At 42.1% G+C, this 14703-nt stretch overlaps 1 protein-coding gene across 1 annotated transcript in view; it reads left to right on the top strand.

Annotated features, from left to right (window-relative positions):
* LOC121007728 (prolyl endopeptidase FAP-like) overlaps positions 1-14703 on the top strand; it is a 154594-nt gene that overhangs the window by 97917 nt on the left and 41974 nt on the right. Inside the window, exon 20 of the mRNA XM_040439869.1 lies at positions 5289-5483. Within this exon, the coding sequence (XP_040295803.1) occupies positions 5289-5483 (195 nt within the window). The remainder of the gene's footprint in view (positions 1-5288; positions 5484-14703) is intronic.

Consider the following 14703-nt stretch of genomic DNA (forward strand, 5'->3'; position numbering starts at 1 on the left):
TCCCCATCACTATGCGAACGCCTCTGTGTTAGAATATACTGTCGGATCTGAGTTTTGACGATCTAACTCAAATCCGATGGTATATTCTAACATAGAGGCGTTCCCATGGTGATGGGGACGCTTCAAGTTAAAATATACCATCGGATTGGAGAAAACTCCGATCCTATGGTATATTAACTCCTGAATTTACATTGAAAGTCAATGGGGGACGGATCCGTTTGCAATTGCACCATATTGTGTCAACGTCAAACGGATCCGTCCCCATTGACTTGCATTGTAAGTCAGGACGGATCCGTTTGGCTCCGCACGGCCAGGCGGACACCAAAACGAATTTTTCTTTATGTCCGTGGATCCTCCAAAAATCAAGGAAGACCCACGGAAGAAAAAACGGACACGGATCACGGACCTACGGACCCCGTTTTTGCGGACCTTAAAAAAAAACGGTCGTGTGCATGAGGCCTAACCCAGTGTTTTACCATTTAGTATGTACGGGTGACTTGCATTATTCCTACCCATGTGCATAACCTTACATTTGTCAGTGTTAAACCTCATCTGCCACTTCTCTGCCCATACCTCCAATCTATCCAGATCCCTCTGTAGTAGTATACTGTCCTCTTCCGTGTCAATTACTTGACACAGTTTAGTGTCATCTGCAAAAATTTATATTTTACTGTGCAAGCCTTCTACAAGATAATTAATAAATATATTGAAGAGGATAGGGCACAGTACTGACCACTGAGGTACCCCACTAGTGACAGTGACCCAATCTGAGTGTGTACCATTAATAACCATCCTCTGTTTTCTATTACTGAGCCAGTTACTTACCCACATACAGACATTTTCTCCCAGTCCGAGAATTCTCATTTTATATACTAACCTTTTATGTGGTACAGTGTCAAATGCTTTGGAGAAGTCCAGATATACGACAAACATTGATTCGCCACTTTCAACTTACCTCCTCATAGAAACTGATTAAATTAGTTGGACATGACCGATCCCTCATGAAGCCTTGCTGATATGGCATTATTTGCTTATTTTCATTGAGGTGCTCCAAGATAGCATCTCTTAGAAAACCTTCAAACAGTTTACCCATGACGGATGTTAAACTTACCGGCCTATAGTTTCTGGGCTCTGTGTTTGGACCCTTTTTGAATATTGGCATCACATTTGCTATGCGCCAATCCTTAGGATACGGGGGTGTGTGCCATCTGGTCCTGGCGATTCGTCTATTTTAACCTTTTTTAGATGCCGCTTTATTTCTTCCTGGGTCAGACAGGGCACTTTTAATGGGGAATTTACTTTTACATTCTGCATTTCATCTGACAGTTTATTTTCTTCAGTGAATACAGAATTCGGATCGAATTCCACTTTGTCAACTTCGATTCGCTCATCTCTACTGTTCATAGCAAGGATGCAATTCCTTTGAGACAGGATTTATGCATAAGAATGTACGTATGTATGATGGACGCACACTATGTGTTAGCTACAGGGTCCTTAAGAATAAAGGGTGTAAGAGGGTTAGAAACTTATGGGTGTGTCCTCTAACCTCCACCCATTACCCCACTTAAGCTTAGATTTAAAGGGCATCTGTCAGCAGATTTGTACCTATGAAACTGGCTGACCTGTTCCATGTGAACTTGGCAGCTGAAGTCATCTGTGTTGGTCTCATGTTCATATGTGCCCGCATTGCTGAGAAAAATTATGTTTTAATATATGCAAATGAGCCTCTAGGAGAAAAGGGTGTGTTGCTTTGTAACTAGAGGCTGCACTTTCTCTGCAACTGCCGCACCCTCTGCACTTTGATTGACAAGGCCAGGTGTGATTATGTTTTTACTGTTGTCACGGCCTATGGTGTGTGTTGGGACACTTTCCTTCACTTGCGGTTGCCCGTGGCAATGTGTGGTGTTTTGTGCATGTGGTGGCAGTGTCTCGGCCTTTTGGCTGCTTCCCAGGACATGGTTGCCTCGCATGCCGTTGCCGGCGTTAACAGGTGGAGTGTAATGTTTGTGTGTACACTTTCCCTTTAAGTGGCTTTCTTCCCTTGCCTGGTGTTGGAAGGGTTAATTCCCTTCCTAGTGAGTGAACAAGGGGTGTGTCTGTGTGTGGGTGTGGCTACTTGGGCTATGGTGTTTGCTGGAGTCATCCTCCTGGTCTCATATACCATCTGCCCAGTGAGGGCCACCCTTGTGGTCATAAGTAATGTTTAGACATAGATGTTCTTATCTTATTATATATCTAGTAGTGTCTCTATGTTTATTGCAGCTTATGGTTTCTGGGTTCCTGTGTGCTTTGTGGGAGTGCTGTGTCCTTTTGTGTTTGGTGTGGACATTAGCACTTCTGCAAGGGTTCTAGTCTGTGTGTCTGTGGCAGGTAGGTGTTGTACTAGTTTCACTACCTGCCATTGCCATCTGCTGTATATGTTCCCCATTCCTTGCAGCTTGGCCAGTGAGACTCCTGTTCATCCATGCCTAGGAGGAACAGGTCGTCTTACCCTGCTCCTAGTTCCAGGGCTAACCTGAGGGCTAGTAGGGACCCTAGGTTACGGAGTATGAGCCCTCCTACCATCAGGGTTGGCTCATACAGCTAAGAGTCAGGGTCAGATTTAGGGATGCATTAGGAGGTGACCTGCTCCCTGTTTCCTGTCCTGGTCGAGCAGCTACCCTTTATTGTTGACATTGCACGGCTGAGGGTTTCCCCCACCCTCAGCCGTGACAACTGTATGGCTGTTTCAATCAAAGTGCAGAGGGTGCGGTAGTTGCAGAGAAAGTGGAGCCTCTAGGTGTAATGGCAACACCCCCGTTGCTCCTAGAGGATTATTTGCATATATTAAAACATCATTTTTCTCAGCAATGCGGGCACATAGGAACATGGGACGGACACAGATGTCTTCAGCTGCCAAGTACACATGTAACAGGTCAGCCAGTTTCATAGGTACAAACCTGCTGACAGATGTTCTTTAACTCTCAACTCACAGTCTTCACTACACAGACAGCAGGCAGTTGCAGGGCATGGTAGGCTGGCATGGTCTCACTCTCTAGTTACTAATCCCTCCAGAGGGAGTATTACTGCTAAAAAGCTAGCAAGAACATCTGAAAACGAACCAAACACAGATGAGCTACTATTTTCTCAGGGAAGATCTTCTTTTAATGTTCTGGGAAAAAAAAGTTTGAACTTCTCAGTGATGTAATCATGCTATATAAAGTTTGTTATAAAAATGATAACTTTATTTTGACATTAAATTCATGTTTTTCAAGTGGATCAAAAACCTAGCAGCCACTAGGAATAGCAATCTGAATACAGAAACTGGAGAAGGCAATATAATCTATGCTAAGATATAAGGGGATCTCAAACCTCCCACCATCTTCCTCAACCAGAATTTTGGAATCAAGCACACTGATAAAAGTATCAGCTATACATCTGATATTGTTGATATTACAGGTTAAAGCGGACGTGTTACTTCTCCTGACATGTATTCTGCTACATAATTTTATTCCGCGTACAATAGCAATTCTAAATAGTCTTTTCATATATCTCTATATTGTGTTGCTCCTACTAGACGTTTATTAATGAATCTGCAACTGGTGGGTGTTACTAGTGGGGGGGGGGGGGTGCACAATCTGACAGTGTTCAGTCAGTGCAGCCAATGTGAGACTGTGCACCCCCAATGGTAACACCCAGCTGCAGATTCATTAATACATTTCTGTTAGCAATAACAGAGGAACGGAACCACACACAGTTATTTGAAAACATGCCCCAGGGTTATTATTGCATGGGAATGGTGACAGGTAATCTTTAAATGTGAAACTGAACCTATAGAAGGTTTTGTAGATACAAAACTTTAAGACCCGTTTGGCAGAAGTCTATGACAAATGCTTAAAGGATTATCCTCAGGATAGGTCATCAGTAGAGATGAGCGAAGTTTTAGAAAATTTGATTCGGCTGCATCGCTGAATTTTACAAAAAAGTTTGCTCCGTGACAAATTACTTCGTCACAAAGTTCCTTTTGTCTGTGCAATGACAGGGAGCTGCGATAGCGCCGCCCCCCTCCATCATTGTTCCCCTAAGATGCCGCATTCATACATGATCGCGGCATCTGAGTGTAAAAGCAGTGTAAAATTAACATTAAAAAAATGAAATCAAACTTACCACCCCCATTTGCTCGCGACGGGCAGGCCACTGCCATCTTGCTTTAAGATCTGCCGCTTCACGCCGGCCAGTCACGCACGGGATTTTGGCCGAGATATTCAATCAAGATGGCGGCTGGCCTGTCGTGAGCAAATGGAGGAGGTAAATTATGTAAATTATTTTTTGTTTTTTACACTATTTCAGGTTAAATCGATTCGCTACCACGAAGCACGAATCAAATTTATTCGCTCATCTCTAGTCATCAGTATCAGATTGGTGGGGGTCTGACACCTAGCCCCTCTATTGATCAGCTATTTTGGGCAGAAACAGGGATGGACTGGGAACTCAAAGTGGGCCTGGAAAAAATACTAAAAGTGGCCCCGTTTTGTAGTTGGGTCCAAATAAATGGAAGGCAGGGCCAGCAATTCCATATTGCAGCATATTATACCACCCCAACGGAGCCAAATACCACTGTCCATCAGAAAATATTGCTAGCAGCACAAAATACATCCCCAAAAACTTTCACTGGCCGGCCTTGAGAAGGGCTCAGGCGGCCCTCTGGGCATCGACCCACCTGGAAATTTCCCTGTAAGGTCTATGGCCAATCCGCCCCTGGGCAGAAATCATAGAGTGCATGGAGCTGCAAGCAGACAGCTCTCTACACTGTGTAATGGATACTGCAGGTGAGCTACCATTCAAGTGAAACTACACGTCTGCTTCCACTTCATACACTGTATAGATTCCAGTGCTGTGGCTGCCCAAAACATCTGATGTTGAGAGTATCAGACCCCCTCCAATTTGATATTGATGACCTATTCTGAGGACAGGTCATCAAATCCCTTTTAAGGTCCAAAACAGGAAATATGGCATAAAGGCTCTACTGAGTTAAGCTGAAAAGTTGCAGAAGCATTGGTGGATAAAGGAGTCCGTTTTTCTCTGCAATTGGAGTGCTGGCTCTTATTTCAACAATTTCACTGCTGGATCAAAGTCTGTGATCTTCAGATGGACTTCACCTATTTTTTACTTTGTGTGCTGCTTTTTGTTTTTCTTTATTTGGCATAAAATACTTCATTTTGATTTAGCAACAATAATATGCTACTGAGTTTACAAACCTATCGGCAATCATGCTTCTGCTGACAGCTTCTAATGTCTGTCTCTTTCAGGTACGGCGGACCTTCCAGTCAGGAGGTGCATCACACATTTTCCATTAGCTGGCGAACGTACTTGGCAAGTTCTGAGGACATCATCGTGGCATCAGTGGATGGCAGAGGAACGGCTTACCAAGGGGACAAGTTTATGCACGCTGTATATAAAAAGCTCGGAACACTGGAGATAGAAGATCAGATATTTGCAGTAAAGTGAGTGTATCTGTCATGGTTAAATCCTTTTTGTCTCACTGCCATTACAGATTCATCCTACAGAAATTAAGCTTTAATGGGTTTTCCATCATGTAACGTTGCGAGTGATTTTTGGAAGTTCATCCTTCAGTCCTCCAATAATGAGCAGAAAGAAACGGCCCGTCCTAATACAGCCAGTCATAAGAAGTACACTGAAGTAAGATGTGCAAAATTTATTAGGAGGTACATCTTCTGGCACTCCATGTGCCAAAAAATATCAAATTTCTGGTGTCAATTATAGTAAATCTGTCAGGCTCCGACTGGCCCGACTCCTCCAACTAAGCCCCATTATTTATTTACTTCGTACTAATGGAGAGAACAGCATAAAAAAAACAAAAGGTGCAAACTTAAGCTGATCCTCCATGCTAAGTTATGCCCAAATCATAATTGATCCAGGCTTAAATCATCATTCAGGAATATTCATCAGAAAGCAAAATGGAAAACGAGACATCAGATAGCAGGTCTGATGGATTTATCACAGAACGGCCTTCTGCGGCTGCTATGTACTGTGAACCACAGAAGCTGCAGAAGCAACAGAAAGTGCAAAATATTTAATCAAGAAAATATATTATTTATTTTTTTAGCTCAAAGTGCATAAAATCAATGATAATAGACTCTAAAGGTGCCCGTAGCCTTTGAGTAAAATTAGAAAATCTATAATTTTAATACTAATCACATCCATGTTATTGTATTTGTTGAACATCATGGTTTCATGCAGTATCATTTTGTAACCCTGGGATTGGAGCAAAACTAATTGTGGTCAAGTATAACATTACGAGAAATGAAAATAAAGATAATTGTGAGTGCTATACTAGAAAATATCGCCGCCTCATGAGGTAAAGATTCTGTTCAGATGTTTCTAAGGCTTTACATTGGTGTTATTACCTCCTGGGGGTTTGGTCAGCATTTCAACCACTTTTCACTGCAGGAATAAATGCGACATGCAGCCATTGATCTGTTTGCACCCTGTGAATTGGATTTATGAGAGATCTCTCACATAGCTATGAAGCTAGTGTGAACATAGCCAAAATTTTGCAGTATCTAAGTTTAGTAATGTTTGTCATCTAACTTTTCATCCACAGACTCTTGAATCACAAAGCTGTGTAGTTAAAAAAAAGATGCATACCCTGTACAACAATTAAATTAGGCAGATTTCCTGCTTGATTGATGCAAAGTGGGCTGTCTCCTATGGATGCACTGTCCCTGCAGTCTCCCTATGCTCACCCTACAGTGTGTAAAAACTCTCCCTACAATCTCCCTACACTGTCCCTGCACTTTCCCTATCCAATATTCCACAATTAAAGGCTTCTTGACCACTGTCCCTAGCGCTTGTCACGTCTCTCTCTCTCTATGCTCGGATCACAGTGAAATGGCAGAGACCGGACTGAATTAGGCTTTTTATAGGGCTGTGACATCACAGGGGATCTCCATCTGCTGATTGGCTGGCTGCATAGCATTATGGGTCATAACGCCTTCTTACTTTCACTTTGTAACACGTGTAGCTGCCATTTTAGTAAAAAAAAAGACTTGTTACCACGTAGGGCGAGGAAATTCGGATTAATTGCAAATCAAATTTATCCTAAACTTCAGATTAAGTTCCACTTCGGATTCTTTTATTCGCTCAACACTAATAAACAAGGAAGTTTTCATTCAATGACAGCAAGCATGGATTTTTAAGAGATCTGAAACACAGAGGAGCACATATATTAAGATCGGCGTTTTAGATGCCGGTCCTAATAAGACCTATAGCTGGCAGTGTATCGCCAAAGTTATGCAGAGGCGCCGTCCTCTATATAACTAGAAAATAGTAGAAAATGATGAGTGAGATAGCCAGCCAGCCCGTCCCCTGCCCACAGCACGCCCACTTTTTTAAACCTGGCATGAGCGGGGAAGAGGTTACAGATTGTGCTGCACCATGGAGCGTGACAGAATTTGCACCAGATTATTGCCACAAAAGTGGCGTATATCTGGCCATAAATAACCTCCGGAATTTATTTTTTCATTGGTTTTATTTACTTAAAGATGATTTGCTAATTGCATTATGATTTTCGTATAGTAATGTGTTATTTATTATTGTTTACATCGGATACATTTTAGTTTTTATAAGCTATTAAAAAACATTTTACTCTTGAAATCTTGTAGTGGTTAATATTTCACAGTTTAGATGGGGAAGTTCAGAAAATAATCTCAGTATTCCAGGCTGCCAATCTTTATTATGCAGCATCCGGACTGAGGTTTCTTGGGTTGTATCAGATAACGGTTGGTAGGGGTGAAGGATTTGAGGAAAAGTGGGGAAGATTATGCAGAATAATACTGGGTTTAGCAAAGTTTCCACTTGGCTTAAGTAGCATGATTTTGTTTCCTGGAAAGAGAGTAAGGAGTAATTTGCTGGTTGGGAGCTCAATAGCAGAACACAATACAGTGGAATTTGACAGTTTAAATCAAGACAATGGATCGCATATAGGTGGCAGCTGTTAACTATAATTTCCATTGGACACTTTCAGTACTGAGAAACACATTGCACCAAGTTCCCAACTTATGCTCTTCTACCTATTCACTTGTATGGTATGGTGTATTAGACACAACAATAAAAAGGTGATTGGTGCTGAGCCATCTATTTCTAATTCTACCATTCATTTCAATGGAAACTGACCAAGTACAGGTGAAACTCGAAAAATTTGAATATTGTGCAAAAGTCCATTTATGTCAGTAATGCAAATTAAAAGAAATTACATTCATGCAGCTTGAAATTTGAATTTTGTGAAAAGGTTCAATATTCTAGGCTCAAAGTGTCGCACTCTAGTCAGCTAATTAATCCATACCCCCTGAGCAAAGGGAACCTGAGATTGTGACTTTGGGGTTTTCATAAGCTGTAAGCCATATTCATCCAAATTATAACAAATAAAGGCTTAAAATATCTCACTTTGCATGTAATGAGTCTATCTCATGTGTTAGTTTCACCTCTTAAGTTACATAACTGAAATAATCGAACTTTGCACAATATTCTAATGTTTCGAGTTTCACCTGTATGTGCTGGCCCCTGGGAGTGGAACCCTCTAATTGTAGTGATCAATGGGGGTCTCCTTGTTTAAATCCCAAAAGACTGCTCTATATGAGAAACCATCAGTGAAAGACCCATTTGAGAACATTGGGGAAGATTTAATATGCTACATGCAGCAGAATTGTTGATCAAATTACTTATCTGGGCTACAGATATTTATGATAGGTCATCGATAGAGATGGAAAATTCGATTTGGCTGCTTTGCCGAATTTCACTAAGAAATTTGCTTTGCTTCGTCACGAAGCGCATTTCTTTGTAGGTAGTGGTGGGGAAGGATGGGGAACGTCGAATTACACCGTCCCCCGCCATTGAATCCCTCAGATGTCACGAAGCGCATTTCTTTGTAGGTAGTGGTGGGGAAGGATGGGGAACGTCGAATTACACCGTCCCCCGCCATTGAATCCCTCAGATGTCACGTTCATAGCTGATCGCGGCATTTGAGATTAAAAATGAGGGCTTTTAGGGGTTAATCAGTAAAACAAAAATAATAATAATCAACTTATCCATTTGATCACAAAGAGCCCGACCCAGCCATCTTGCTTGAAGACACCACGCACAATCTTGCACGGTGACATGATGTATCCCTGTCACGCTGTATCTTCAATCAAGATAGCTGCGGCGGGCCCTTTGTGCGTAAATGGATGAGGTGAGTATTTGGTGTTTTTTTACCACCATTTCAGGGAAATTTGATTTGTTACCACGAAGCGGCTTTGCAGCTAATCGAATTTTTCCTAAAATTCGTATCGAAGTCTACTTTTGACACTTCGATTCGCCCAGCACTAGTCATCGATATCAGATCACGGGGGGTTCAATACAAGGGACCTCCATGATCAGCTGTTTCAGGCAGTATCCAGGGCTAGAAATGATTTAGTGTATGCAGTTGGGAGCAGATAGCGCCATACACTATGTAGTGGCAGTACCAGTGTACTGCAGCTCAGATTCCACTCAAGGGAATGGGAACTGAACTGAACTGCAGTGCCAGAAACGACCTAATGTATAGTATGGAGCCTTCTCCTTCCACCTCTGTACACTGTATAGTATCTGGACCTGGCGGCTGCCTGAAACTGCTGATCCGCGGAGGTGCTGTGTGTCGGACTCCCATGGATCTCATCATTATCTGTAGCTTGGACAACCTCTTTGATTTTGCATAAATACTTTGCAGAACCACATTTATTATGTGTTCAGGGCACTTTCTGCACCTTGCTGGACAAAGAGGGATGACTCAGAGTGACATGGTGTGGGTTGTTATTCAAGTTGCACCAACATTTTGGCACTAAATTTTGTCTCAAAGTAAGCCAGCCAATAGGTGGTGTAAAGTTAAAAGACAAAAGTGTAATAAGATGCACTAAATATATAATTTAGCCTGAGTCACAGTGATAAATGTGTCTAGGCTACATTTACACTGTCTAAATATTAGGCAAGACTAGTAACTCTGCCCCATTTTATATCAACCTTATCCCAACTTCCGGATCAGGTCGCTAAAGATGGCGCCTGCACCATAGCTGCTGAGTTTCTGCTGTTTCTGTCTTTAACCCCTCAGATGCCATAGTCAATTGTAACCCAAGGCATCTAAGGATGCTTTCCCATGGAGTGCTGTGCGGCAAATGGAGGAACCGTTCATTTCTTGTGATGGATCCAGTCCCTCTGAAGGATCCAAGGCTATCACAGCACCAGTTAATATGGAGGCCTGCAGGTGGCCATAGGAACATATTGCAACTCCCATGGGCTGCAATGGTAATTCATTGTAGTCTATGAGACAAGAGATCTAACAATCACTTGCTAAAGTCCCCTAAGAGGACTTAATATGAGTTAAAAAATGTTTTTAAAAATATTAGAAAAATTTAATATCACCCCCTTCCCCATAATAAAAATAAATAAACAATAAAGAATTAAAGCTTATTTGCACTGCCACATCCCAAAATGCCCATACTATTAAAATATTAATTTATTTATTCAGTACGGTAAACACTGTAATGGAAAAAAAAACAAATGACTAAGTATTACTAAAAACTACAGATCTACCTACAAATAATGAGCCCTCATACAGCTCCGTAGACATAAATGTAAAAAAAAGTTATTCGGGTCAGAATATAGTGATACAAAGCAGTTTTTTCTTTCTTTTTTTAAGTAATAAAACACAAGAAAAACTATAAAATGTGGTATTGCCGTAAATCTACTATACCGGAGAATAAATAAAATTTTCCAATTCCACCCCATTTGGATTTTTTTTCCAGCTTCCCTCTACATTGTATGTCATATTAAATGGTGCCATTAGAAGTGCAAATTTTCCAACAAAAAAAGCCCTCATATGGCTATGTGAACAAAAAATAAAAAAGTTATGGCCCTGAGAAGGCAGGGTGCGAAAAAACAAAAAGGGAAAATCCCAGGGTCCTAAAGGGATTAAATGTATCAGCAATGTCAGCAAGTGTAAGAAACATAAAAAAAATAAAAAAAATGAGTAACATATTTAATAACCCCTTATAAAATAGTACCTGAGAACATGAATTGTGTTAGGCTGTTGTATAACGTTATCTCAAGTGCTTGTTAGTGATGTCATAAGCAGTGGCGTGCCAAAGGTGTTCGGCACCCGGGGTGGGTTCTTTCTCTGGCACCCCCCTCCCCATATTTTAAAATATTGTTCCCCATCACAGTTGTTATGCCTTCATTTTCCCCCTCACAGTAGTTATGCCCACATTGTGCCCCCTCACAGTAGTAATGCCCTCATTGCATCCTTTTACAGTAGTTGTGCCCTCTTTGCACCCCTTCACCGTAGTTATGCCCACATTGTGCCCCCTCACAATAGTTATACCTTCATTGTGCCCTCTTCACAGTAGTTATACCTTTATTGTGCCCCCTTCACAGTAGTTATGCCCACATTGTGTCCCCCTTCAAAGTAGTTATGCCCACATTGTGTCCCCCTTCACAGTAGTTATGACCATATTGTGCCCCCTTCACAGTAGTTATGCCCTCAATGCACCCCTCCACAGTAGTTATGCCCACACTGTGCCCTCTCATGGTAGTTATCCCTTCATTATGCCCCCTTTACAGTAGTTATGCCCACATTGTGTCCCATTCACAGTAGTTATGACCAGATTGTGCCTTCTTACAGTAGTTATGCTGACATTGTGCCCCCTCACATTAATTATCTATTCACTGTGCTCCCTTCACAGTAGTTATGCCCACATTTTGCCCCTTCATAGAAGTTATGTCCACATTATGCCCTCTTACAGTATTTATGCCCTCATTTTGCCCACCTCACAGTAATTATGCCCTCTCTGTACCCCAGTAACAGTTGTCATGCCCCTTCACAGTAGTAATGCCATCTCTGTGCCCCCTTCAAAGTAGTCATGTCCACTATTTGCCCTTTCACAGTAGTAATACCTTCTCTGTGCCCCCTCACAGTAGTTATTCCCTTTCTGTACCTCTATAAGTTGTTATGCCCCTTCACAATAGTAATGCTCTTTCTGTACCCCTCAGTGTTAATCAAATTAAAACAAAACAGTAACTACTTACCTTGTCCCATTCCTGATGATCAGATAACCTGCAGCACTCCCCTGTAGTTATGTCCACATTGTGCCCTCTTACAGTAGTTACAGTCAGGTCCATAAATATTGGGACAATGACACAATTCTAACATTTTTGGCTCTATACACCACCACAATGGATTTGAAATGAGACAAACTAGATGTGCTTTAACTGCAGACTGCCAGCTTTAAGTTGAGGGTATTTACATCCAAATCAGGTGAACGGTGTAGGAATTACATCAGTTTGCATATGTGCCTCCCACTTCTTAAGGAACCAAAAGTAATGGGCAAGAATAATAATCATAAAGCAAACTTTCACTTTTTAATACTTGGTTGCAAATCCTTTGCAGTCAATTACAGTCTGAAGTGTGGAATGCATAGACATCACCAGACGCTGGGTTTCATCCCTGGTGATGCTCTGCCAGGCCTCTACTGCAACTGTCTTCAGTTCCTGCTTGTTCTTGGGGCATTTTCCCTTCAGTTTTGTTTTCAGCAAGTGAAATACATGCTCAATCGGATTCAGGTCAGGTGATTGACTTGGCCATTGCATAACATTCCACTTCTTTCCATTAAAAAAACTCTTTGGTTGCTTTTGCAGTATGCTTTGGGTCATTGTCCATCTGCACTGTGAAGCGCCGTTCAATGAGTTCTGAAGCATTTGGCTGAATATGAGCAGATAATATTGCCCGAAACACTTCAGAATTCATCCTGCTGCTTTTGTCAGCAGTCACATCATCAATAAATACAAGAGAACCAGTTCCATTGGCAGCCATACATGCCCACACCATGAAACTACCACCACCATGCTTCACTGATGAGGTGGTATGCTTAGGATCATGAGCAGTTCTTTTCCTTCTCCATACTCTTCTCTTCCCATCACTCTGGTACACGTTGATCTTGGTTTCATCTATCCATAGGATGTTGTTCCAGAACTGTGAAGGCTTTTTTAGATGTCCTTTGGCAAACTCAAATCTGGCCTTCCTGTTTTTGAGGCTCACCAATGGTTTGCATCTTGTGGTGAACCCTCTGTATTCACTCTGGTGAAGTCTTCTCTTGATTGTTGACTTTGACACACATACACCTACCTCCTGGAGAGTGTTCTTGATCTGGCCAACTGTTGTGAAGGGTGTTTTCTTCACCAGGGAAAGAATTCTTTGGTCATCCACCACAGTTGTTTTCCATGGTCTTTCGGGTCTTTTGGTGTTGCAGAGCTGACCGATGCGTTCCTTCTTTTTAAGACTGTTCCACACAGTTGTTTTGGCCACGCCTAATGTTTTTGCTATCTCTCTGATGGGTTTGTTTTGTTTTTTCAGCCTAATGATGGCTTGCTTCACTGATAGTGACAGCTCTTTGGATCTCATCTTGAGAGTTGACAGCAACAGATTCCAAATTCAAATAGCACACTTGAAATGAACTCTGGACCTTTTATCTGCTCATTGTAATTGGGATAATGAGGGAATAACAAACACCTGGCCATGGAACAGCTGAGAATCCAATTGTCCCATTACTTTTGGTTCCTTAACAAGTGGGAGGCACATATGCAAACTGTTGTAATTCCTACAACGTTCACCTGATTTGGATGTAAATACCCTCAAATTAAAGCTGACAGTCTGCAGTTAAAGCACATCTAGTTAGTTTCATTTCAAATCCATTGTGGTGGTGTATAGAGCCAAAAATGTCACAATTCGGTTAATGTACCAATATTTATGGACCTGACTGTATGCCCTTATTGTGCCACCCTCACAGTAGTAATGTTCTCTGTGCCTCCTTCAGAGTAGTTATGCCCTCATTGTGCTCCCTCGCAGTAGTAATGCCCTCTCTGTGCCCCTTTACAGTAGTTATGTCCTCTCTGTGCCCCAATAACAGTTGTCATGCCCCTTCACAGTAGTAATGCTTTCTGTGCCCCCTTCACAGTAGTAATGCTCTCACTTTGCCCCTTCACAGTAGTAATGCCTTCTCTGTGACCCCTTGACAGTTCAGCAGCGTGATTTGTGCCTGCAGGGCTGAATGGTGAAGCAGGGAGCTGGAGGAGGGAAGGAGCTCAGGGAGCTGAGCAGTCATTAAGTGTAAGGATCGCCAGCTCCCCTGCGCTCTGGCATTGAGTGCTTCCCCACTGACAGCCAGCACCCAGGGCATACCGCCCCCCCCCCCCCCCCCCCCCCCCCCTCCTCCTCTTCGCATGACACTGGTCATAAGAGTTCCTGGAAGATGGAGATGATCAGGTACTATGTGGTCAAAGAGTTATCCATTATGATATTGTAACCTGAAGTGCACACCTAAAAGTGGCCTCATAATAGTGAGTGCGAACTAAGTAATAGTGAGGCCCCCACCAGAACATTCAGTATCTGCATTGTTTATCTATAGAATCGCTCCCAGGTATGGAATCAGTGTTATTGACAATGGCAAACATTTGTAATTAGTTTTACTCATGGGGACTCAAAGTGCACAGACAGTTGTATGACTAGGGCAACTTCTTGGGAAGTCAATGGCTACCATATAGGCACTCAACCCAAACACACAACGGACACTAGGATCAATTTTATAGGAAACTAATTTGTTTATTTGTATATATATTTTTCTTTTTTTAAGTGCTTTT

This window comes from Bufo bufo, chromosome 7 (genome assembly GCF_905171765.1).
Source record: "Bufo bufo chromosome 7, aBufBuf1.1, whole genome shotgun sequence".
NCBI lineage: Eukaryota > Metazoa > Chordata > Amphibia > Anura > Bufonidae > Bufo > Bufo bufo.